We start from the raw sequence: 25,109 nt of genomic DNA on the forward strand, positions 1-25,109 counted from the left end.
TAAACCACAGGAACCTACCTCCTCCCAGAAGCACAGTGGTTTCCCTCATAAAAGAACAGCAGGTGTTAAAGCGTCACCGAGGGACTTGATTTTGACCACAAGGCCAAGAAAAAGCAAGTGTCTTTAGTAAATCTCAGCTTCCCGGTGACCTCTGACAGAGCAGATCTGCCAAGGCTGAATTGGCTCACTTTTAGGCCAAAGCCAATGATTTATCTGCGGTGGTTGGGCTCAAATCCTGGAGGCTTTATTGAGATTAAAAGGGAACTCACTCTGCGGAGAGCCAAGCAGCAGCCAACATTTGGCCTTTCTGAGAAAAAGAGAGATGGGCTGCAGAGGTGAGGGGCTTCAGGAAGGGGGGGACAGAGCAGAACAGGGGATGCTGTGCCCCCAGAGGGTGGATGCGGTACGGCTGTGCCCCAGTCCCCAGCTTCACAGGGCTTGTGCCAAATTCCAGCTGCTTTGGGAACCGTCCCGGGGAGTAAATGCAGTGACGGTAGAGGTGCGGGGGGCTTGCCACCTTGTGTGAAGCAGCAAATCTCTGCAAAACAGCGCTGCGTGAAATCGAAGTGTGTGTGCGAGAGGGAGCGAGAGAAAGAGTGCCTGGGGAGATGAAAAAGGCTAAAATGAGTCACTCCTCATCTTTTCCTCTAGTTTGGTAGATTATACAGGGAGTGCTGCTGCCCTGCCTCCTTGCCGAGCAGCTCATGGAGTCCCAGAGTCACAGAATCGTTAGGGTTGGAAGAGACCTCCAAGATATCTGGTCCAACCACCCCCCTACCACCACTGTCAACCACCAAACCATGTCCCCGGGCAGCAGGCCCAATCTTTCCTTGAACCCCCCTAGGGACGGTGACTCCACCACCTCCCTGGCTGACCCGTCCCAACGCCTGTCAGCGGGACCCCGCTGTGCCCCCAGCCCAGACACGGTGCGGAACCAGGCGGTGGATGTGGGGACACGCTGGCTGCGGGCACTGCTGCTCTGCGTTAGGCCCAGGAAAGGGGGGGGGGGGCACTTGTGGTGTGCCAGGGTGAGCTGTGCCACAGGCTCAACCTTGGAGGCTTTCCAGCGGCTCCCACGTCCCAAAAGCGGCGTCCTAAACCAGCTTTCGCTGCCTGAGGTGAGCTTGGGCCCAGCACCGGCACGGGGGGACCCCGAGCTGCCCAGCAGGAGCGGGCCGGGCCCGCCAGGGGACGCCGCGGGGCGGCGGAGCGGGGCCGGGGGCGGGGGCGGGCGGCTCCTGGGGGCGGTGCGGGGCCGGGCAGGGCCGGGCCGGGCCGAGCCGAGCCGGGCCGGGGCAGGGCAGAGCAGCGGGCAGCGGCGGGGCCGGGCAGAGCCCCGCGGGCAGGCGGCAGGAGGGGAACGGCGCCGGCAGCCCGGGGACCCGCCGCGGCCCCGAGCCCGCAGGCCGGGCAAGATGTGGCGGCGCTGGGAAGCGGGCTGGGACGAGAAGAGGGAGCTGCAGGAGCTCAACTCCCGGCTGCGGCTCTTCGTGGGCCGGGTGCGGGAGCTGGAGGAGGAGAACCGCTTCCTGGCGCGGGAGCTGGCCGAGCTGCGGCAGCAGGAGCTGGTGGGGCTCCGGGTGCCCGAGCAGGAGCTGGGCTGGCTGCGGGTGCAGCTGGAGGAGCTGAGCCGGGCGAAGCTGGAAGCGGAGCTGGAGCGGGACGGGCTGCGGCGGGAGCTGGCCGAGCTGCGGCTGCTGGGCGCGGAGGTGCTGGAGGCGCGGCGCCGCCTGGAGCCGGAGCTGGCCGGGCAGCGGGAGCTGCTGCAGAGGCTGCGGGGCGACTGCGTGGCCCTGGAGGAGCTGCTGCTGCAGCTGCAGGTCGAGCACGGGCAGCTGGCCGAGCGGCAGCGGCGGGAGGCGGTGGAGATGCGGGAGCTGCGGCTTGACCTGGCCGCCCTGCCGCCCCCCTTGTCCGCGCTGAGCCTGGAGGAGCTGGAGGAGACCTACGAGATGGTGCTCGGCCAGAGCTGCCGGGAGACCCTGCTGCGCTACCAGGAGCAGATCCGGGCGCTGCAGGAGCAGGAGGCGCAGCGCAGCCGGGAGGAGCTGGAGCTGCTGCGGGAGGAGGGCCGGCAGTGCCGCCAGCACCTGGAGGAGCTCCGGCGGCAGGGCCAGGAGCTGGTCGGGCTGCAGCAGCGGCTGGAGGAGGAGCTGCTGGCCGGGCAGGACCGCCACAGCGCCGAGGTGGAGGAGTACGAGGTACCGTGGCGGGACCCGGCCGCTTCGCTGCTCCCCCGGGGTCTCCTGCTCTCCCGCTCGCTCTTTGCTTTAGGTCCCGGCCCCTGGTGGGATGTGAGCCCTGGAGCCCCCTAACCCCTGCAGCAGGATTTCCCCGGGCTGGAAGAGGAGGTGGCCCAGCAAGAGCTGGCTGCTGCCAAGCCCATCCCTGGGGGCTGCGGGGAGCCCCCTGCCCTGCTTTAGGGAGAGCCCGCTGCGAAGGGTGGGGGGCCGCAGGGTGACGGTGACCCTGAGGGGACCCGCTGGTGACAGGTGCTCCCCTCCCGACGTGCCCTCGCCAAGTCCCAAGAGCTGGCTCGCAGCCTCGCCGGGGCCCTGCTCAGGTTGACGCTGGGATGGACGAGCCACGTCCCTGGGCGGTGGGACACGGAGCTTCCCTTCTGCCCGGAGACTTGAGGCCGACCTGTTGGGATCAGAGAAAGGATCCAAATTTACTTTCTGCTTTACATGCACTTATGGGCTTAGAGAAATGCTAGTAGTCCACGCTGTAGGTGAGGAAAGTTAGCCTTTTGAAGGCGGGAAGATTTGTTACAGTGCAACAAATTAAAGCTGAGTGGGAATTGTTCGGAGATAAAACTTTAATGTTGTAGATGACTGGTAGCTGTTGCAGGTGGATTTTGGTGGTTTTAAACAGAGTTGTCATAGCGTCTGTAGCTGAGGATTTGTTTGCAGTCAGAATAACGTTTGGCAGCACATATAATCGCCCCGTGTGCATGAACTGATCAGCAGATGCCGGGACAACAAAATATCAGTTCATCAGATTTAGGGCAGAGAGCACGTATTAGATCATCCAGACCATCGATCCATTTCCCGAGGGCAACATTTCTTTTGTTCATTGCTAGGCCTTTTACTAACACTCTGCTGGAGCTCCTTGTTTGTCCGAACCCCGCGTGTTCGCGGTCACGTTGGGTCCAACAGCCGTGGCAGGTCATGGAGGTGCTGGCCGGTGGGCAGGGACTGGGACCTGCTGCGGCTCTGCTTTTTGTACACTACCAGCTTGTTTGCAGATTGTGTAGCTTGCAGATTGCTGTGAACTGAGGCAAATTAGGCATGTAAGAAGTAATCAGAAATGCTTTTAACTTTATTTTTTTTTTCCGTTTTTGACAGGATAGTTTATTCTTCCAGTCATGTAATACAAACTCTTCCAAAGCTTTAGTGAGAGATTTACATACAGCTTCTAATTAAATCTATCTATTGGTCAAAGCCAGGTGAAAATGTAAAGAGAAAAAGAACATTTTCTAACCTTTTTTTTTAGGATCATAAGTTTATGTAAATGTACAAATACCTAATATATTTATATTTAGTTTATATTTAGTTATTTAGTTTAGTTTATATTTAGTTATTCTGATTTCCAAAACATGTCCTCTATCTATATTTGTTATTAGTGATTTAAAATGAAAACGTCACTGACCTTTAATCATCATTGCTTGAACTTAAAGCCTTTAAATACAGTGTTATTTTAAAAGGAGCATTTAGTATCACTCGTTATCCACACCACAAATTTTTCTTCTAGAACCAGTCGGACTGGGTGTATTCAGATGCCCAACTCTTTCTTTCAACTCAGGTGTTTTTATACCAGTGTGTTGTCTCTGTATCTGCTTGAATTTTTAAAGAATTTTATAGAGAAGAGCAAGTGGAGACAGTGCAACACATTTTAGAAGTCAGATAATCAAAATCAATGTATGCCCTGCAGTTGTTCTGTTTCAATACTCAAAACTGGATTGTAATTTTGCTACTAAGATGATAAACTCCTGTCTTTTCAGGAGTGTTACTCTCAGGAGCATCTGGCATGCTTTGTATTTTTACAGGAGCAATAGCTAGTAAGTAATAAATAGTAATAAAAGAAAAAAGCAACAGTGCTTTGATATCCAACTTGAAAACATGTGAGCTGTCTCATCTTTATATATATGGATAGATAAAAATATTTGAATTGTAGTGAAAATGACACCATAAGGTTTAAAACTTCTGAACAGTTCCTTATCTAAACCGCCTGGTTTCTAATGGAAAAGGTCTTTTCCAATGGCAAATCTGTTGTACGTGAGAAGGAAAAAGCCTTTCATTCACATCCGGTGAGGAAAAAAAAAGGATAGAATGTGTAGAAGTAACTTTTTCAGGTTTTATTCTTGTGATCAAAGCTTTTTTTTTGCCTTTTTTTTTTCCTCCTGTCATTGCTTCTTTTCTTGGCAGAAGAATATTTAGCATGGATTTCAAGCTACTCTTTAAAGAGCATCTATTCTGTGGTTATTTATTGGGAAGTGTCACATAGAAATGATATGTATGTACAGATTTTAGTCAAGTGATTACTGTCCATTGCAGCTGCAATAGCAAGTAGATTTATTCATACTTTCCATACATCATCCAGTCGCCTTATATGTCCATCTTTGTCTCCTGCCCCATCCCTATCCTCGCTAAAGCTTTCAGCAATGTTAAATAGAAATATGTGCTTGGAGTTATAACTCAGCTGAACCCTGCAGGCAGTAAATCACGCATTGTTTGGAACGTTTTCACTCGTCCTGGATGCCGAGGGATGAAGTCAGTAGATCTTTTATGTCTTACTTCCATAATTTTAGCTGTGGGCTCTGACAATACTCACGCAAAAGCTCCCAGTGATCTGAGTGCCAGTTCCCATATGGAGTGACAGCAGAAGGAAGCCCCGTATTTTTCAGATGCAAAAAAAGACCACAGCTCATCCTGCTGCTTTGGAAAGAGGCAGAAATTCCTCATTAATTCAGTGGGTTTAGGATTAGCTCCCGTGTCAGTGATGCTGGGTGCTCCAGAGAAGAAAACATTTTGTCAAATGAACATATAATATCAATATTTTATGTGCATTTTTTTGTGTGTACCAGTTTCTAGCCAGCTAAGCAGAGAGTGTCAGTTCCTCCCCTTACCGAGCCACTGAGTGAGTTGTGGGATTGGTGAACTGTACCAGATGGAAAGGGCTGGAGCTTGAAACCCTGGATTTATTCCCTCAGAAGGTACAGTTTGGACACCCCAAGTACATTCTTTTCCTGCCACTGCCCTTCTAAAATTTCCCTCTGCTGACTGGAAAGGGACATCTGAAGGATGAGTATCACGTATATTCAGTTTTTCCGTTCTGGTAGGACCTCACCAGGACTTGGAGGACAGTTCATGTAGATGAGAAACAAATCTTTGCAAGTTAGTCCCTTTGAAGAAACTCCAGTGTGAAGCAAACGTGGCTGCAACAGTACAGATTACCTTTGACAAAATGGAAGTTGGTCAGCTTGCAGCCTCCCAAACTTCATACACCTTTTAGCATGCTTGGAAGCAGCACGTAAGACCAATTGTCCTCTGCATCATGCTTAAACATAAGGGAAGGCCAGGCGGTGGCTGTCTGCCATCCAGTCTATACAATGTCTGCTCCTGCTGGAATGAATTTCTTTGGAGCTATTGCACAGCTGGCCGAGGTATTTAGCCCCTTATGGTAATCATTAGGACACTGTATTTAACTCAAACTTCTGGATCCCATGTGGGTAGAATCTTGGTGGCTTTTCAAAGTCAGGCTTCAGACCTTTGGGGTGAGGAACCAAAGTTCCTATGTCTTAAGCACAGGCGTGCCTATCCCCAGTCTTTTGGAATTGCACCCTTAGTCCAGCACACAGACTCTCTGTATAGGTTCTCCTGGGGCTTTGGTATCACCTGTGCATTGTGAAGCTCTTTTTAACATATGCATGCAGATGTACATTTTAGTCTCTGTTTAATGGGGAGGCAGCAAATGCCCAAATCACTTCTTGTATCAGAGCTCTTACCGCCTTTGGTAGTCGGTCCCACAGAGATGCAGTCTTTCTTGTCTTTTGGTCCTTTTGCTGACTCTCTTGGTTCTGGCAACATCTCCGTTCTTTTTTGATAGCCTTTTCCTTCTAAAAGCAGGGCCTGGCACTTTTCTTCCCTTCTCATCCTGAGATTTTTCCATTGTGTCAGTTCTTGAATAGGCCTGTTGCCTCAGAGCTGCTGAAGGTCAGTGGTTCTGCTTGCCATCATGCACGACCACACAGGGCGTTACCTCCACTGCAGGCTGGATGAGTCTGGGGATGGTTGATGGTGTTGTTTTAGATATTATTTGCTATTATTAGCTGCAGATATTATTTGTCTTCTGACATTTAAAAAAAAAAAGAGTTTAACATACACTGAAGACTGTAGGCAAGGTTTGTCACATCACCTAAGTTTAATACCCAAGCATCAGTGTAATTGTATAGCAACAGCTGCAAATGAAGATGAATATGTTACAGAGATATACCTACATGTCTGTGAAGATACAGGCAGCTTCCTTTATAAAGCTTTCTTTTTGCTTTTACTTTTAAAAAAGGCCATAAATGTTGGCAATGCCAGCACTTCGCATTCTTAATTCTTAAACCTTACTTCTGCCAAGGGTGTATCATAGTGGCATTAACCAGAGTGGGGAGTCCCCTGCTGTATCTTTGTTTTTACGCTGTTGCTCACGCTGTGATACTTGAACACTTGATGCATAGAAGTGAAGTATTTTGAATTTTTGAAAACTAGACCACTAGTGTCTTGATTTTGCAGTTTGTATTGCAAAGGATTTGTTAAGATGCATCTAATACGTGCTGTCATGAATTCCTGTTCAGTGTTGTACGTGTGCATGAGATTTTGTTCAGTAAGTGGCAGTTTGGTGTTCCTGCCTAGTGCAATGTGCTGTGAACCAAATGGAGTCAGGCCTTTGCTGAGATATCCTTTCTGTCTTCCTAGCTCCCAGAACAAGGTGTGATCTATAGCATTTCTGTTAGCATCAGTCTGCTGGCTGAGGAGGGCAGATTTGAGTTAGTAGATTATATCCGTAGCAAGGAAACAATTAAGAATCACACTGAGCAGCTAACATCAGTACTTTGAGTTCTGAGTCTGCACTGAACAAGCTCCTTTCAATTATTACAGGAGGGTTTATTTTCTGGAGACGGGAATTTGCCCTTCATGTGAGATGTAACACCAGTGATTGGAGTACTCGTGTCCTGCAGTGTTTTTTCGAGAGGAGTCACTTACCTTGGTCTAAATCAAATCTTAATGTTCTGTTGAATAAGTCTTCGCTTTTTCTGTTGGGTGCAGTTACCCAGTATTTAAAGTTCCATTTAGTGTTTTAGAGTGTGTTCAAATTTAGATCAATTTGGATCCTTTTTCTGCTTATCAGCTTCTGCCTCCATTTTCAAACTTGTTAAAGGAAGGTGGACAGGTTTTTCATCAGTCCTACTCTCTCATCATTTATAGTCATTATGTAAAGGTGCAAAGTTATTTTTAGTTATCAAGATGAAAATGAGTAATCCCTTCTATGTCTTCTGAGTAGCAGTCAGGAGAATGCTGGGTGGTTTATGAAGCAGGCGTCCAAGTACTGTAGAAAACCAGATTGGAAGGAACCTCTGAAGGTTCATCCTTTACCTCCTAGGCACTATGAATATCTCCAGATACTTGAATCCAAAGACTGGCTTGGGTACACATGTCTATGGACCTCAAAATACTAACGAAGAGAAATCAGCCAGGTTGTCTTAACAAAGAAATTGCCAAAATTCCTGATCTCAAGTATGATTTAAACACGTATACCTAAGCTCTTAAAATGATAAAATAAATCACACTCAAGTCGCATTTATAAAGCAGTGTATTTAATGTACAGGGTATTTGAATGGGTTTTGCTTAAGTATTCAACTAGCTTCAAAAGGCATAAAGTGAAATCTTAGCATAAAATTCTGCTTCAATAATAATGTATATGGGGAGGTCACAGAGCTGATTTGTTCTGTTTTTTGAAGTGATGGAATATGTTGATTTATTGCTCTCTCAGAGTTTGTTTGTTTTTGTTTTGTTTAATTAAAACTTTTAAGTTATTAGGCATGCAAGCATGACAGATGTTGAAGTTCATTCAAAACTAAAAATCAATATTTTTGTTTAGCGGATAATCGACGCCCTAGAAGAAGAAAAGCAGATCCTGACCATGTCGATCACAGACTACCTGAAGGACTATCAAGAACTACTGCAAGTGAAAGCCGGCCTCATCCTTGAAATTGAAACTTACAGGTAAGAGTTGCGGTCACGCTCAATTGTCTAATGGGAGGTAATTTAAATCCCAGATATGGGAGTCCCATTCGTCTTTCCAGCGTTTAAAATACAGGCAGTTAACTTCAGAACCTCGGATCTAGACTCCTTGTATGTATTGTAATTTTGTTAGAACAGAGTGAATGGATCCCTGATAGCAGTTTTTAGGTTGCCATTGGCTTGTTCTGTGACATGGTTACCGTGCCATTTTGTGCTTGATTGTGCAAGCAAGATGACACCCCTTCAGCAGACTGTTAATACATGTGAAGTTGTCTGAGATCTTTGGAAAAACTTGTAAGAATAGTAAAATATTATTTGTTAGTAACACTGATAGGCATTACTAGTGTGCAGAAGTGAATGGAATTTGATCCCTTGAGCAAAATTAACTCTTGTAGTAACCGATTCTATTCTGCTGTCTGTAGAACATGTTAGAGAAGCCAATATAAACTACAGGAATCCTATTGTACCTTTGTACAAATATATTGGTATATAAGAAACCTTCTTACTCTTGGTCAAGTTGACATTAAGTTGATGTGAATTGTTGATGTTGTATTTGATTATGAGCTAAGGAGCCAATATCTCAAAATTGCAATCATTAAAACATGAGGCGGTGTAGCTGCCATCTGTCAACTTACACAGCACACTTCATCATTCAAATATGTTGTCTACTGGCCACTTGCAGCATCAGTGTCAGTAGTGAGTTTCACATTTTTGTTTTGTTTCAATTGCAGAATAGTGGGAAGATCACAGAAAAGTCTATTTACTAAATCGTGGCTTTCTATATCCTTGGTTTCTTAGGGAAATATGTTTGGGTCAAGAATGAGATGTTAACAACCAACTTTTCTGCTAATAAATCCTCAGTACTGTATATATATATATATATATATATACATTTATATATATATATAACCACTTAGTAGCTGTGCAGCTGAAAAGCCAGAGTAATTCTGCTGTCTGAACAGTCATGATGTATTGGTTGGCACATGGCATAAAATTGATTCAGAAGGTTAAGAAAAACAAAACCAAAAACATATGGATTGGAGGTAGATACTACTTTTGTTTTAAAGATCATGTTCTCTTATATAACTTGCACAATATTTTAAATAAATTTCATGGAGCTATTGATCTTCAAAAAGAGAGAAGCGCAGTTCTTACTGAGCTAAGTAATAATTTGCAAACATTTAATGTCATCATACTTTCCTATCCTTTTTAAGGAAGTATGCCTCAGTCATTAGCTCTTTTATATAGTGCGCATTTTTCCATATTCAACCTGCATAAATATTTAATTGTATTTTAATTGTAATTATTGTATAATAGAAAATTTGAGAAGCTTACAATAGTAACTTCTGAATAGCTTGGTAACAAGCTAGAGAGCAAAAGATGTCTGTAGTCCATCAAAAAGTAAAAAGAGTCCCCGCAAGGTGCTTTGAGTATTGTATGTATGCTGTGATGCACAGCCCCAGGCTGGCTCCTGGAAGGGATGCAATCACAGGCAGCATGTGGGACAAGTTCTTTGCTATAAATTGGTGAGAAATGGTACCTGGATGTTTTATTGGTGGAGTGGGATCCCAGTAATCCTTGGAAAGCCAGTAGTGTCTAGAGCATCACTAGTGGGAGAGGCAGACTCTGGAAAAGGTAGCCAATAGTGATCCTTATCTGTGTGCATTCTGTTACTTTTGCCAAAAAATATGATTTGTCTGAACTTAATCCCATCTGTGATGTTGACTACTTCTGGTTTCACTTAAACTTTCCCCTTTTGGTTTATTCATCTGCAAAATGGGCTTAGCACTTTCACAATAACAGAAGTTTCAGAATTGATTCAGTGATTAGTATTCAGCCATAATTGGGAATGATAATGCCCAGATGTTTAGCTATTTTGACACATTCTTAGTGAATAAGTGAACCATCAGTGTTTCTGCTCTGCCTTGAAAGCCTAGGAAATTCTGGAACTTCTCCAGACGTTTTATCACTGATTATCTGAACATTATTGGTTTGTCTAAGGATTCCCAGCCCTTGATAACAGAGAGCAATCCATCTGCAGCATGTAGTTGTTGCCCAGTTGAGATGCTTTCTCAACGTGTAGGGTTTCTTCATCTGTTTGTAGTGAATGTAACTGGTATCACTGATAGTCTTGGCAAGGCAGATTCAGTGGACAAGTGAGTATCTGTCCACTTGAAAAGATCTGGAGATGAATACAGAGCAATAGGCAGTTCAGATCAGAAAAACAAACAAACAAAAAAACCCTAATGCTTGCAAACAAAATTTCTCTAAAATCTCAGAAGCTGGAAAGCATTTTTTTGTTTGTTTTACACATATGCAGTTTTACCTTTTCTTTTTTTTTTCCTCCCCTCACTTAAGAAAATAATGCCTTCCCTACTGGATGGCCTTTATCAGCTCTGCTGTCAGAGGGTAAAAGGATGGATCCAGTTAGTAAGCCGCTTAGTAAGACAATTCTGGACTGCTGATCTATACTTTGAAATCCAGTCTTTCTGCCAGGCCTTTTAATCTGTGATACCCATGGCACATGAAACCAGCTTCCATTCATTTTCACATATACCCTTGCTTATGCGTATTGGAAACAAAAGGCACCTATTCAGGCTCAATTCAACATCCTGAACTTTCCATTGAGAAGTTTCCATGAAGGTTTAGGCAGTTCCTTGCTTCTTGGCGTTATAGGTTAAGGGTGTGGTGTCTGGTCTACTTCTTGGAGCTGTCTTTGTACCTCCCACCTATATTTTCCCTTTGTTTTACAACTCCTACAGGTCCCTTTTTAGAGCTAGTTCTTTCCATTAGTCAGTGCTGCTTCTGAACTGGCAAGAAGGTTCCCTGTTGCAAGGAACACCCTTCCCCAAGGACCCAGTGTACTTCCTCTAGGATTCTGCTCAGACTTTCTGCTCTGGGCGCTGAGGCCCACTCAGGAAGTGAAATCTTGTGTGGTTTTATAAAGTTATACCTCATGGAAATATTCATTCCCAATCCTTTTTCTCCAATGCTTAGTAAATGTTTATCAAGCGCCTTTTGATTTTGGTCTGTGTTCTTGGAAACCTGCAAAACCACAACTACTTAAACTATCCTGAGTTTTATTTCCAGAAAGAAGTGGTGAACTATTCACTGTTTAAGACTCTAAAATTAAAAGCAGATAGAAAACCTGCTTAAGGTTTCTCCCTAAATCTCCCTAAACTGTATTGCTGTTGAAGGGTAAAATATTTTATTTTGAAATCTTAGTGTCACACAAATGTTCTACTCTAGGCTGTCGCCCTGCATTTTGGAGCAGTGGAGCCTACAAAGCATGTTTTTTTTGTCATGGTCATTGTCAAGACCTCCTAAAAAAAAACTTGTCAGGCCTACTTACCAATCTTTCTTAGGGTGGTTTCCTCCATCAACACTTCTTCTGAACCTTTCCAATTCTACCTCTCATGAAATCATCGCCAACATTAAGGCCTCCTCAGCTCTTCAGCATAGCTTCTCCACTCACTTGCAATACTGTCTGTTTACAACTTGTGCCATCCAATACCTCGTATTTGTCTTTGTTTTCTTTTCTGGAGAATATTCTGAGCCTTTCACGTCCAAGGATTTTCATGTGCAGTCAGTCACCTAATATTCTTCACACAGTCCTTGTTCTCTCATCCCGCGATGGAAACAAGTTGTGTGGGATTGGCCTTTACCCCGTAAAAATGCTTCCCCCATTCCATTTCCCAGAGAGTGTTTTTTTTGTTTGTTTGTTTGTTTTTCTCCACTCCTTCTCAAATACCTGGGGTGCAGAGGATGAGTTTTTGTGGCCTGCTGGCTAACTGCCCCTATCTCAGGTTTCTGTAACCGTTTCTGTAACTGAGACAGAGCAAGCTATTGCTGTTGTGAATGACCACGATAACATTTGCGTGGCATCATTTTACATTTGGTAACTGCTTTCTTCCCACCCCAGCCAGTTTATCTCATCCACCTGCTCTCCTGGACTAATTTTTATCATCCAGCACACAGTAGGGCTTCAGGTTGGCCACCATGTAGCTGCTTACCTTAGATAAATGGTATTAATAATGAGACGAGTTAAAGGTGCAGTTGTAGTATTTTCTGTCGATGCTTAAACTAAGTCTTAGCACAGCGTGGATATATCTCGTGTGGGGTCTGACTTGAAGGAAGTGGCTGGCAGTTATTTTTTAGAAGAGTGCTGCTTGGAAGAATTTGTTGTTGTTATTACTGTAAATACTTAGAAGTTGACACAGTTAAGGTTAATCTATTATTCAGGTTTAAAATAAGATTTAAACAGTCGTTACCACAAAGAGCTTATGACTTAAAGTTAGTTTTAAGAAGGTATGCAGAGGAACAGAGAAGCAAAATGCCCTGCATAAACTAAAGCAATGGTGAAGCTGATGAACAGAACCTGACTTTGCTGGCTTCCCAACGAGTGCTCAGCACATGGCACTGCAGTTTCTTATGCTAGCTTATTAAACTAAAGTCAGTTTAATATTTTCTTGTTTACCTGATAATCTTGAAGAGATGCATTATGAACTGTGTACAGTAGAACACTGTCCAGTTTTAGAGAGGTTTCATGAAGTTTTGCCTTTCATTTTCAATTAAAACATATTTTCAGTAGTAATATTTCAGCTCCAGCTTTTCTGTGTGCTGTTGCCCTTTGCCATATACAGTTACCTCTTGGAACTTATTTTTAGTGACTTCATACGTTGCTGCAGCAACTGAACAACTGTTGTTTTAACAGCAGCCAGAAATCCTTAGTCAAACTACCCACATTCCTAGTTTCCTTCATCATGCTTAACGCTTTCATTGCCAGCTCCTTGGTACTGTTCTGTAATGCCACCAACTTTTCTAGCAAGTCTTTCAGAACAAATTTTTTGGCATCCACTAACTTCATCAGATAAGATGTTTGCTCTCGGGAACATTCTCTAGAAGTGCTGAAGTGATTTAATTCCTAGCAAGCCTCTCTTAACATGCACAAAGACAAGTTGCTTTTACTTTGGTTTTACCTAATAAAGGATGTCCTGGAGTTTAATTGACCAACAAACTACAAGTAAAAGCGTTCATCTGAGCCTGTTCAAGGGGGAAAGTAGCCTGTAAATAATGTTAGGTAATTGTAATCTGGCTTTTCTTCTGAATCTAGGCAAATTCATGGTTGCAAAGAACAAAATTGCAAATGATCTTTGCTGGTGCAGCATCGCCCTACTGGATCTAGGAGCGGTCAGAAACCAAAAGAAGCATACGATGTCCAAAGTGATTAGTCATGTCATGTAAAATCTACAGGTGTCTGATCTAAAATGTCTGCATTATTCATTTTTCTAGAAATGCCCAGCAAATGTGTTTATCCCAAAACCTTCACGTACTTTCAGCTCCCCCCAGGGAGTCAGAAGCCTCAGCTATCACAGTCCTCCAGCCTCCCTCTGACAACTTTCACGTTGTGGCTCTGTGTTATCAGTGCAAAACATCTGGCATTTCCAAAACTGGAAATGATGAAACAGTTACCTCAGCAGTAGAAGTGACTATAAAAACACCAAAGTACCATGCTGATTATTGCATTCAGTTGCATATTTAAAGAACCTGCCATAGGATTTTTAGGCTGCTGCACCACAACGCTGCAGTTTAGCACTATTTCAGGGTAGAGCAGAGCTCATACCTCAGCAAAAGCGGAAAAGGGACACATTTTTTTCTTCTTTTCTTGAAGAGCAGCTGGACATACTTCATGTCAGACAGTACAAGCATATGGGTAGAAAGAGAGAAGAAAGCACACAAAAATTTCCAGAGAATTTACCAGGGATTCTGACATCCAGTCTTATCAGACCACCATATCTAACAATTCCAGGACTGAATAAGATGTCACCCTGGCATCTATTTTTTTGTACTTGGTAAATGGAAGAAGCCAACAATTTTATTTTTATAGGACAGTTTGGTAATTACAGAGAATGGACTTAGTCCTTTTTCCCCCAAGGGGACATAAGTATGTTGCGTGTCTGTATGAATTCTCTTAATGTAGAACAGTTAATTCTGAAAATGTTCTGCCCCTCAGCTTTGCTAATATCTCTGGGAAATGTACCTCTGGAGTATTTTCCACCACTGTAGAAAGAAGAAAATGGAGGGTAGCAAGTTATTTAGGAGTTGAGCGAGGCTGTGGCTGCTGTCAGGTTGTTCTTGAGGGGAGGTGTTGTCCTTGCTCCTGCATGCCGTATTGGGAACAATGTTTGGCATAAAGGTAGGATAGGAATAGATCGGGTGCAGTGTCTCCCGGAACAGATGATGTGTGCCAGCAGCAAAGAAGAGGCAACCTAACGGTTCCCTTTCTGTGAGTTAGCACCCTGAAAGTAGGTAATAGGCAAAACTAGGGAGCAGATTGTCAGCAGTTGTTCCCTGCTGGATCTTTTATCCAGGCTCTTCTGCTTGTAACGATACAATTTCCTTAAAGGTAAACAATTTAGTTTGTCCTGTCCATTTCTGAAAAAGTGCAGCTGAGCTAATATGATGTCATGGTTGGTCAACATGAGGAAGCCTTGACCACAAGGCTTGTGGAAGTGGCAGCTTCCTGGAACTGCTAGAGAGGTGCTGCAGAAAACAAATGGATGGAAGGCTGATGAACACAGGAGACAAAGAGAGGTGCCACTAAAAGAAACCGAGCAGTTTCTATCACAACTTTTTTTCCAAGTTCTTTGCTGTAAAATACGTTGTGTTGATTTCAGATAGAATAAGATCTAAGAATAGTTATTTTAATGCAATTTAAAACTGCAAGCTGTTTCCTCCAGCACTAGCCAGCATTTGACAGCAGTAGTAATACTTTTCTTCCCTTTTCATTTGGAAAGGATAGAAATTAGAAATCCTGGGTGTAGCAGTTCCCTCATATATCATCTGCACCACTTTTAGTACTATATTACCAGCAGGAAAGCTGCTGATTATTTACTTGCTAATATTTTCTCATCTTTGCCTTTTCTTTATAAAACACTTCCATGTGTTTCTCTGAAAAAGCTTTACTGAATATTTGCTAAGTTTTGTTTGGCTTCATTTTTTTCCTAACTCTCTTATAAGACCATCATTCTGGAAAATTTTGCAAGCTTCTGTGATTCCATAGTGGAAACTGGTGGATCTTGCCCATGTCAAGAAGCAGTATATTGACTAATCTGGAAGTTTTAACGTAAAACTGTATGGTTTCTTTGCAATAACCTACTGTAAGATTATTGTATTGTTCTGAAGAATTGGACTCAGTAAACTAAGAATCTGGAAGAAGCTAAAGATTTCTCATTCCCACTGATAAAAATATGGGATGTGAAAAACACTCAAGATCTGACCTACCTGCAGAATAATTATTTCAGTTTCTAAGACTTACACATTTTAAATATTATGATTATTCTTCCCAATATTTGATGGAATGCTTTCTGTGTGTTTTGCAGAGCTTTGTTGGAAGGGGAGAGCAACCAGTGGATTATTACATGGAGAGAGCAGCTTGCCGGGCAATTGCCTCAAGGTAAAAAATTACTATTAAAAATGAAAGTTGAATGAAATTAAATAACTGGAAACTATTGCATTACGGTGTTTCTGAAGTATACGTTTTACCAGTGTACTGCAAAGTGAATATTGAGTCAGTTTTGAGTTTGAATATTTTAAATCAACATAGTGCTATGCTATATGAGATAAGTTATAAAATCATGAATCAGGTGGAAAATGTAAGCAGGAAGTGATGTTTTGTAGCTCTAATAGAAAAATAGCTCTAAAAGCAAAGCTTTTGGATGCACACAGCTCTGAAGAGAGTTTTGAAGTATGGAGCAAGAGGTCTTTAACAAAACTTAGTTAAAACCTTGGCATTCATTATCATGAGATAGTGTGAGTGTTAATAAGTTTATGTGGGTTTAAAGAGAACTTTAAACAGAGTAACGAAAGAAAAATCCAAGACTTACTAAACATAAAGATACCATTTCTATCTTAGGAGCTGCAAATCTCTGGAGGCTGTGAGAGTATACCAGGGAAGTATCACTATTTACTTGCCCTGTTCTTATACTCTTCCCTATGTATCTACTGTTGGTCACTGAAAACAGGACACTAGATGACAGGACACGATACGGACCTTTGATCTGACTGTGATGGCCACTCTTCGCTCTCATGAATTAGTCTAGATAATACACCTGAGTTTTATCTTAAGTGTTATCTTGAAGTCATCAGACTATCGTAGGCAGTAGTCCCAGAAGAGACTTGAAGGCTGTATCTGTAGTGGCAAATTTAAACAGAGTCGGGCCTAGGTTGAAACACTTGCATACGTTTGCGTGTGGTGTTAAATTGTTAGCAGTGCCCCGGCAAGGTTTTGATCTGGACTAGCTGGTCCTTTTGCAGACAATGCTCAGGTGTGTTCAGTGGTTACCGCAGACCAGGATGCACTACAAAAGTCAGAGCAGATGTGGCTAGCTTTTTAGGAATAGTAAATCTGAGTCAGTCTTAGAGCCAGGCAATGCTTCCTGGTCCATTTTATTAGCTTGCGCAGATATGGCCTAAGAGGTTCTTTATTACTCTCTTTTGTTGTAGTTTGTTGTACCTTGTGGCAACAGAGAGTTGTATTTGTGTTGTCAATTTCTGCAGATATGCCATTCATTCTTCATTGAAACTGAACAGCTTCAGGCCACTTTGACTAACAAAGCAAAAAAAAAAAAAAGAGCCTGGGATATTAGCAGACATTGTTTAATAAGAAGTTTTAAATGTAAACGAACCTTAATATAAAATTGAAATGTGTAATTCTTAAGTAAATATCATAATAACCAGTAGATTACAAAACATAAAATTAGCAAGCACTTGCAACTTAGTAAAAAGCTTTGCTTTCAGCTTTAATATATTTTATACATAGACATAATTATCATGCAAAACCTACAGGAATGCCTTGCCAAAGTTTCACAGAAAATGAAGAGGCATTGTTTCTTTCAAAATTCTAATATTACATTTCCTAGTTCTCTATATTTTATATTATTTTTAGATACGAGCCATTATTTTAATGTTTGGTCACCTATACTCTTTTTGCAGATATTATAAACACTTCATATAACTACACTGATATTTACTCTGCTTATCAAGAAAGAAATAAAAATCAAGCTTCACCAGCTATCAGGATCACTGATACAAGATACAGAATACCTGCAGCAAGTATAAGCAGTTCTGCACACTATTCAGCTCAATCAACACAGGCTGGATCACAGACATCAGCAAGTGGAAAAGCTTTTGGAAGAGATGTACTTGGTTCAATATATCGCCCTTCGACGACTGTTAGAACGGATGAAAGGATTGTGACAGATCACAAAGAACTAAGAGCGTTTACTCCATCTTACAGCAGCTGGAGAAACACTGAGATGCAGCAAAAGACAATACCAGAAAGAAAGAAAACGGAAGTTACAGCTTCATCCACAGTATCTTTTTCAAAACAATCAGCACACACTGAAAGATCAGACAAGGACAACAAAGCTGACAAAAAGCCAGAGATTACTGAAAATATAAGAACAAAGCCAAGCTTCACTAAATTTCCAATTTATGAGCTGCATACCAATTTTAAACCATCTACATATGAAGAAACCATAACCGAAACTCGGACCACGGTTAAAGAAAAAAGAGAAGGTAGCAAACCAACTGAGGAAAAAATATCTCTGCTGAAAGAAAAAGATAAGCTGGAGAAACAAACAAAGGAGGAGAGAAAGAAGACAGATGAGAAGACTTTCGTACAAGAAAGAAGTGCTGATTTTGGAAGGAAGACTGAGACAAAAACAGGGGTAGAACAGAGAAAATATGTCCGTGAGGAAGTCATTAATCAGAAGGTAACTGGGGCTGATAGTTCTAATGCAAGAACTCTGAAGAGCGAATCAACCAAAAAAGATACAGACGTATCCAGAAGCAAAGATGTCATTGAGATACCCATCATTCTTGAAACGCCTGCTCCTGACAAAGTATCTCAGAAGAATAAAGAAGACATAAGGTCTCACGGTTTTAAAACTTCCACGGATGACCATGTAACCAAGCCTGCTGAAATTCACAAAGTCAATGTTACAGAATCTAGTCTGAAAGATGAAGAGAGAATTAGTGACAGAAGTCATAAAACGGGAACTCTGTCAACTGAAAATATTGCAGAAAATATTGTTGCTGACATTCTTAAAAGTTTTACACAGTCTTCTAGTTCCCAAATATCAACAGACACAAAAGTCACCTATTTCAGTAAGCAAGAACAACCAGATGATGGGAAAATAAAGACTAAGACCACAGTGCAATCTCGAGTTCAGGAAAAGATAGATATTTCTGATGAAGCTGACCTAGGAAGTCTTTCAAACCAGGATGTTAGAAAAGTGATTCGAGAGGGCACTGAGGGAACTCCCTCCAAACAGAAGATAGAAGATATAGTACATCAAGGCCTGAAAGGAAGTGAGGGCAAAAAGAATTTGTCTGTTAATGTCGAGATTGTAGAGGAACCACTAGATTATGTCACTGATGAAAGGACTGATTTTTCAACACCCTTTGAAGTAGAAGAAGTGGAAGATACATTCCCTGAGAGAGAGAAGCGCTATGGCGATGAGGAACAAACCATAACATTTACACATGAAGATATTAAAAAGAAGAAACAACGCCACGAGAGCTTCACTCATGTGGAGGAAGTCACCGAGGAAGATGACTCACCTATTGAACAAAAATATTTTGTATCTGTTCCCGATGATCATCCTATTATTAATGAAAAAGATGATGACTCAGTATATGGGCAAATACATATAGAAGAAGAATCAACTATTAAGTATTCTTGGCAAGATGAATTCTTGCAAGGCACACAAAGCAAGAGGGATGAAGGTGTAAGCTCTACAGAAGAAACATATCGAGTGGTAGGAGAGGAAGCAAGTGCCCATATTTTAAAAACAGAGCATCCCAAAGCTGGAACATCCCATGTTGAATCCGTTGTTATTGAAAAAGAAATAAAAATACCCCAAGAATTTCAGACTTCAATAAAGGGTCTTTTATCAAAGGAAACTAAGGACCCTAAACATCACTTGAAGGAAGCTTTGGAGCAGTTGGAAGGCAGTCTCCCAGAAAGTGTGAAAGAAGAGCTCTCTGCATTAACAAAAGAAAATCAAGCTGACTCTAGTAGCTTAGAATTTGATATCAAAAAAGTTGACAAAACAGATGAGGGAGGCTCGGTGACAATTGTTGCTGAAGTCAATCTATCTCAGACCCTTAATGCTGATGAGTTTGATGTAGCTCAGCTTGGTGAAGTAATTGCAGGTGAGAAGGAGAAGACAACATTACACTCTGTGAAAAAAGAGAGCTCAGAGAGAGTTGATGGTAAAAGCGATATAGAAATAGATGTTTCTTCACGTAGTGATAAATACACTCCTTTGGCTGATCAAGAAGTCTACAGTTCATCCACAGTGAGGAGGAGTGGTGGCACAGGCTATCATACCACTCAAAAAGTTACTTATGATGGTTCAGTTTTGGAAACTGCAGACTTAGGGGAAGTCTCCCACTCACCAGAATCAACTGATGAGAGCAAATCCATCAGGCGTATTAGAGTTGGTCCAACAGAAATCCAGAGATTTGAGCAGATCATATATGAACAGCCTGGTTCTGAAACATTCGGGCTCAGTGCTACGGAAGATGTTCTTCAGACAGAAGGCTCATCAGAGGTGAGCCGGTCTGTGAGGCATTTTAAGCTGGGTCCTAAAGAAATCCAAACCACAGAAGAAGTAATTTTTAGAAGCCCCAGTACTACAACTATTGAAGAGATTGATTCTGGAAATATTTCCCAGCAGAAGTTTTCATCAGATTTCGGGAGGTCCACAAGACAGGTTACAGTAGGATCAAGGCAAGTAACTGAAGAAATGTCTTTTGGAGAGCCTGTTTCAGGCTCCCTGGAGCTCAATAGCTCGGAGGATCTTTCTCAGACAGGAGGGGCTGTGGATGTCAGATCAGCAAGGCACTTCAGATTAGGTCCAAAAGAGATTCATACAGAACAAGTTATCTTTGAAGGACCAATCTCTGGTAAAGTGGAGGTCAGTGACACCAGAGACTTCTCACAGACAGAAAGTTCAGTGAGACACATTCAGTTAGGTCCCAAAGAGTTTATGACAGCTGAAAAAATCATCTACCAGGGCCCCATCACTGAGCACATAGAAATCAGTGAAGTGGGAGACGGAACTCTTTCAGAAGGCTCGGTAAAGCATTTTAGAGTAGGTCAGACAGGAGTTAAAACCACTGAGCGTATCATATATCAGGGCTCCCTTTCTGAAATCCCAGAGTTTATTAATAAAGGAGGACATCTTTCAGAGACTGAAGGAAGTTCAGATATCAATACATCTTTCAGGCATGTTAAAATAAGTCCTGGGGAAACTCACACTGAGCAAATAGTTTTTACAAGACCCATTTCTGAAACACTGGAAGATCTTTCACAAACAGAAGAGTCATCTGACAGCGGTAGGTCCGTAAAGCATTTTAAAGTGGGATCCAAAGAAACATCTTTTACTTTTCAAATGGATGTTTCCAATATGGGTGGAGCATCTACAGTGGCAAGTGGAGAACAGCAAGCAACGATGCTCATATCTAATAAGCAAGACCCTTCTTTTAATCAGTCACAGATTACAGTTGAAAGTGACCACACTGTAGAAAATGAAAGTAAAAGAAGTGGTTATATTCTCTCCAGTTTTTCCCAAAGTCATGGTGAAAAGGTAGTGGAGGAGTCTTCTTTTGATAAAACTGTACAATTGCAAAGAATGGTAGACCAAAGGTCAGTTATTTCAGATGAAAAGAAGGTTGCTCTTCTCTATCTGGACCGTGAGGAGGAAGATGATGATGAGAATGATGGACAGTGGTTCTGAAATGACACTTTAATGAAGTCTACTTGGTAATTTGCTTATACAGGTTTTGATAATCCTTTTTTTTTTAAAAGCAGGAAAAAAAAGGGATGAGGAGACATTTGATCTGTTTAGATACTAATAGTGGACTGAGAAGTATTGAATCTTAAGGCTCTGCCTATTCAGCACACTTTTTACTTTACTGGAAATTTTATTTTTGGGAGAAATCATGCTATTAATGTGTTTTTCCTCAAATGTGTTTCCAGTGACTTGAGATTTTTCCACCCGTAGAGACAGAAATTTACTAGTGGGGAATTGAAAGGATTGTAATTTTGTTTGTTTTATAGCAGGTTAATTAACAAGTGTGGATTTGAATAGGATTTTTCAGTTTTTGAATACTGTATTCTTCTTGGTTACTAAAATATCCAACAATTCTCTTTTAAGCTACTAACCACAAATATAAGAGGTCATAAGACTAATGAAAGTGGTAGGTAGCTGGTTTTCAGTTCCATTTCTGTGTACTTGTATGCGATACCTAATGAAATCATTGTAAGATAAGATAAAATTACTACATCTATAACAACTAAAAAAAATTCTTAAGATGAAACTATGCATAGCAAGAAATGACAAAAATGGTATTATTTGTATAGCTACAATGTAATGCAAAACAAAAAACAAGAGGTAACACTGAAGCAAGAATTTCTCGTGATACTCCTAGTGAGAAATATTGATTTTATGGTTGCAGAGTACATTTAATATTTTTGAAAAGTCTAATTTAAAAAATAAGCTAGATAGTATTTCCACTGATGTAAGGAGAAGAACTCTTTACAGCTTCAGTGTCTACACACATTAACAACATCAAGTTATTTTGCAGTATATTGGTTACCTCGACACGAGGTATTGCTAAGGATAAGAGTGAAGTGTTAAACATTATATAGTGCATAATTTCATAACAGTGGAATTAGCTGATACGTTTTCCGTTCTGAAGAAAAAATGTAAAAATTATATTGATCACGTCTATGATCATCACGTGTCAGGTAATTTCCAGATAATCCTTTCTTTGTTTACAAATGAGATGTCCTTTTTTTTGTAGCCCAACCTGAGATTTTAATTCCCCCCCTGCCTTTTTTTTTTTCTTTTTATGGTTATAACATTTTTCTCAGGCCAAAGTTGGTTTCTACTTAAACCATTTGAAAATAGGCTAATTCACCTGGATTGCACGTGGGTTAAGTGAAGGATATAATTCAGTTTTACAATTGCAATTCAGTGACTTCAAAGTCCGGATCGGAAGCCAGAACCAGTAACTGTACTGAAGCGTGCAGTGATAGCAGAAACAAAAATAGCAGCGAAAATGTTTTTGTCACTGGGTTAAGAAGATACGATACTGGACACATACAAGAAATATGAATCATAGAGAAATGAAAAGCTGCTATGTTTGCTATATTCACATGCACACACGCACATTCACTCACTCACTCTCTCACACTTTCTCTGCAGAGCATCCACACCTGTAACCGGATGGCTGTGGTGTGCCGGTCTGGTAGTCTCAGAATTATTTTCCTGTGGTTCTGTAAACATAGTTCTGTGTGTGCTAACCCAGAGTAGAATCTAGTGAAACTATCTTAGTCTGGCATGGATATTCACTTTTCAGATTCTTTAATATTAACAGAAGCTAGATTTTTCAAAACCGACTGCTACTTTATAATATGAATGTAAATGCAAAGCTAAGGAGAAGCTACATGCTGACTGACATACCATTCTGTTTCAGATATGGGACAGATTAATCATTGTGTGCCTTCGTAACTAAATTTAAAGCTGTATAAAGTATATTTAAGCTGTTATCAGTGTTCCAAAGACAAACTCAGGAGGTTTGTCTGCATTACAAAGTTTTCTGTATATTTTCCTGGCTTTATATAAATGCAACAGCACGAGTGCCAGCGTTGATCAGGATTGGATATTTTTTCAGTTATATACTATGAAATCATTTGTTGAAATTGGCTGTGTAACACACAGCTGGAAAAGGAATAGGAAACTGAGGTGTGTAGGAGCACTAAAGGCATGTATGCTGAGCTTATTTATACCGCTCACTGTGTAATAATAATATTTTTAAAAATTATTCATACGTGCTTATAAAAGATCCTGTGCTTCCATTTATAAGTAGGATGTTATTAATTGTCATACTTCTAATATCATCCTATACTTTTGTTTCCTTAGCTGACCATCTACTTTTTAAAAATGGTAACATGTTTATTTTAATAATCGCAGATAAACCAGAATTTTCCGGCTAGATGCCTAACTGTAAGCAAGCAAATTCTGTACTTCAGGTAGTAAATAACTAAATAAAGAAAGGAGTCAGGTCTATAATAAGCAACAGAGTTAAAAAAAATATATAATAATAAAAAAGTGTTAATATTCTCAAAGTTTGATTCTAACCTATAACTTAAACATTTTCTGTAAAATAAATCTAAGAATACCTGCAGACAATGTATTTTGTAATCAACAAAAAGCTACTTACAAGGTCAATCCTATTTATTGATACCTTATGGAAGCTTTGACAGACATTATCCTTAGGAACAAATCTACCAGCACTCCATTGTGTTTATCTTCACCTGCTCAGCAGATTATGTCAACTGAGGGAATAAACCAGTAAGATGCATGTGAATCACAAAACACAGGTGTCTCTAGTATTGCAGGAGGGAAAAAAAAAAAAGTATTGTTTCCATTGAGGCAATAACACCTCTTTAAAAATTCCGATTAACATCACTGTCAGGTATAGTAGATTATACCAAGATATAGTACTGGTTTGATTGTCTGGAGAGACAAATTCCTTTAGTGTACTTTCTTTAGTTCCATTTAAGATCAGGATTTTAGTGAGCTGTTGGAAAGTTATTTTAGTCTAGGGAATTGTCAATGTGCATTAGCATAACATTTGAATACATGCACAGTTCCTTTGCAAGAATACTTTCAGGCTGTGAAAACAAAGAAATCTTATACCTATGAAGAAATGTGTATGGATGGTATAAGTTTTAAAACCTTTTATATAAGCAGCCAATTTTCCATTTAGCTCTTATTAATCTGAGACATTTTGACATAATGACAGCTTTTGGATAACACTACCTCCAGGCAACAAAACATAGTTAGGTGGACAATCACATCCTGCAAGCCAAATAGTCACATTTGCAGAATCAGGGCCACAGGTACATATGTTACTAGTAAGAGCAAATATACCTTACTGTGTAATGTACTAACTCACCCTATATAATCACTTTCTGCATAAGTATTATAACGTGGCTGAAAGGATTGGTGATATAACCTCGGTCAGCATGCGCTTCTGAAGCTTGCTTATATAAGCTGTGCTTTTCATTAAATACAAAAAAGAATTTTTATGCTGTTCGGATTAGGAAAAAAGCTTTTAAAATAATAATTACTAATTTGGGGGGTAAAAACTATGTATTTATATGCTGAAATAGATCAGGAGTGGGGGCACTCTTTTCTAAATGTGTAAACCACTGGTCTAGGAATCAAATCTAGAAAGATGTGTGAGAGATCTAGAACTCTGTACTGACTGTTTGTGAATAGCAGGTGTTTAAAAAGACGGTAAGAATGTTGAAACTGGGTTGTTGATGTCAGCTGTATGAGACTGCAGGCAGCTTGTGTTTTGGTTACTTGCAATGAAACTGCATTTTTGTGGTGGTATAAGCTTTGTGATTTTACACTTTTTCACTCTTGAGTATTAAACAATCAAAATCAATGCAGATGTTTCTCTTTCTTCCTGTCTGATATTTTTAAGGCTGCATTGCCAAAAAAAAAAAGAAAGAAAAAAAAAAAAAGGAATTTGCGTTTATAAGTATCTTGTTCTGAGGTCTCTCAGACTGATGAGTTCATTTCAGTCCAAAGAATGAACATAATTTTTATTTCCAGCAAAACCATTCCTGTTTCACATTGATAATAGAAAGGATGGGAAAACATAGCATATTCTTTATAGCAACTACACATAACATGGAGGGACAAGCAGCAGTTCTTGAGTTCAACA

At 41.2% G+C, this 25,109-nt stretch overlaps 1 protein-coding gene across 1 annotated transcript; it reads left to right on the forward strand.

The window, feature by feature from the left end:
- Positions 1–1,269: 1,269 nt before the first annotated feature.
- On the forward strand, positions 1,270–24,827 carry SYNM (synemin). The gene is made up of 4 exons (XM_080551803.1): positions 1,270–2,201; positions 8,149–8,273; positions 15,674–15,747; positions 17,286–24,827. Exons 1-4 carry the CDS (start codon positions 1,416–1,418, stop codon positions 21,098–21,100), a joined length of 4,800 nt encoding a protein of 1,599 aa, XP_080407929.1. The 5' UTR covers positions 1,270–1,415; the 3' UTR covers positions 21,101–24,827.
- The last annotated feature ends 282 nt before the right edge of the window (positions 24,828–25,109 follow it).

This window comes from Anser brachyrhynchus (assembly GCF_964034855.1).
Source record: "Anser brachyrhynchus genome assembly, chromosome: 11".
Lineage (NCBI taxonomy): Eukaryota > Metazoa > Chordata > Aves > Anseriformes > Anatidae > Anser > Anser brachyrhynchus.

Excerpts from the sequence above, each read along its gene's own strand:
- SYNM (XM_080551803.1), top strand. The coding sequence starts at position 1,416 with ATGTGGCGGCGCTGGGAAGCGGGCTGGGACGAGAAGAGGGAGCTGCAG. Across the intron at positions 2,202-8,148 it reads CCGAGGTGGAGGAGTACGAG|CGGATAATCGACGCCCTAGA; the intron begins GTACCGTGGCGG and ends ATTTTTGTTTAG. Across the intron at positions 15,748-17,285 it reads TGCCGGGCAATTGCCTCAAG|ATATTATAAACACTTCATAT; the intron begins GTAAAAAATTAC and ends CTCTTTTTGCAG.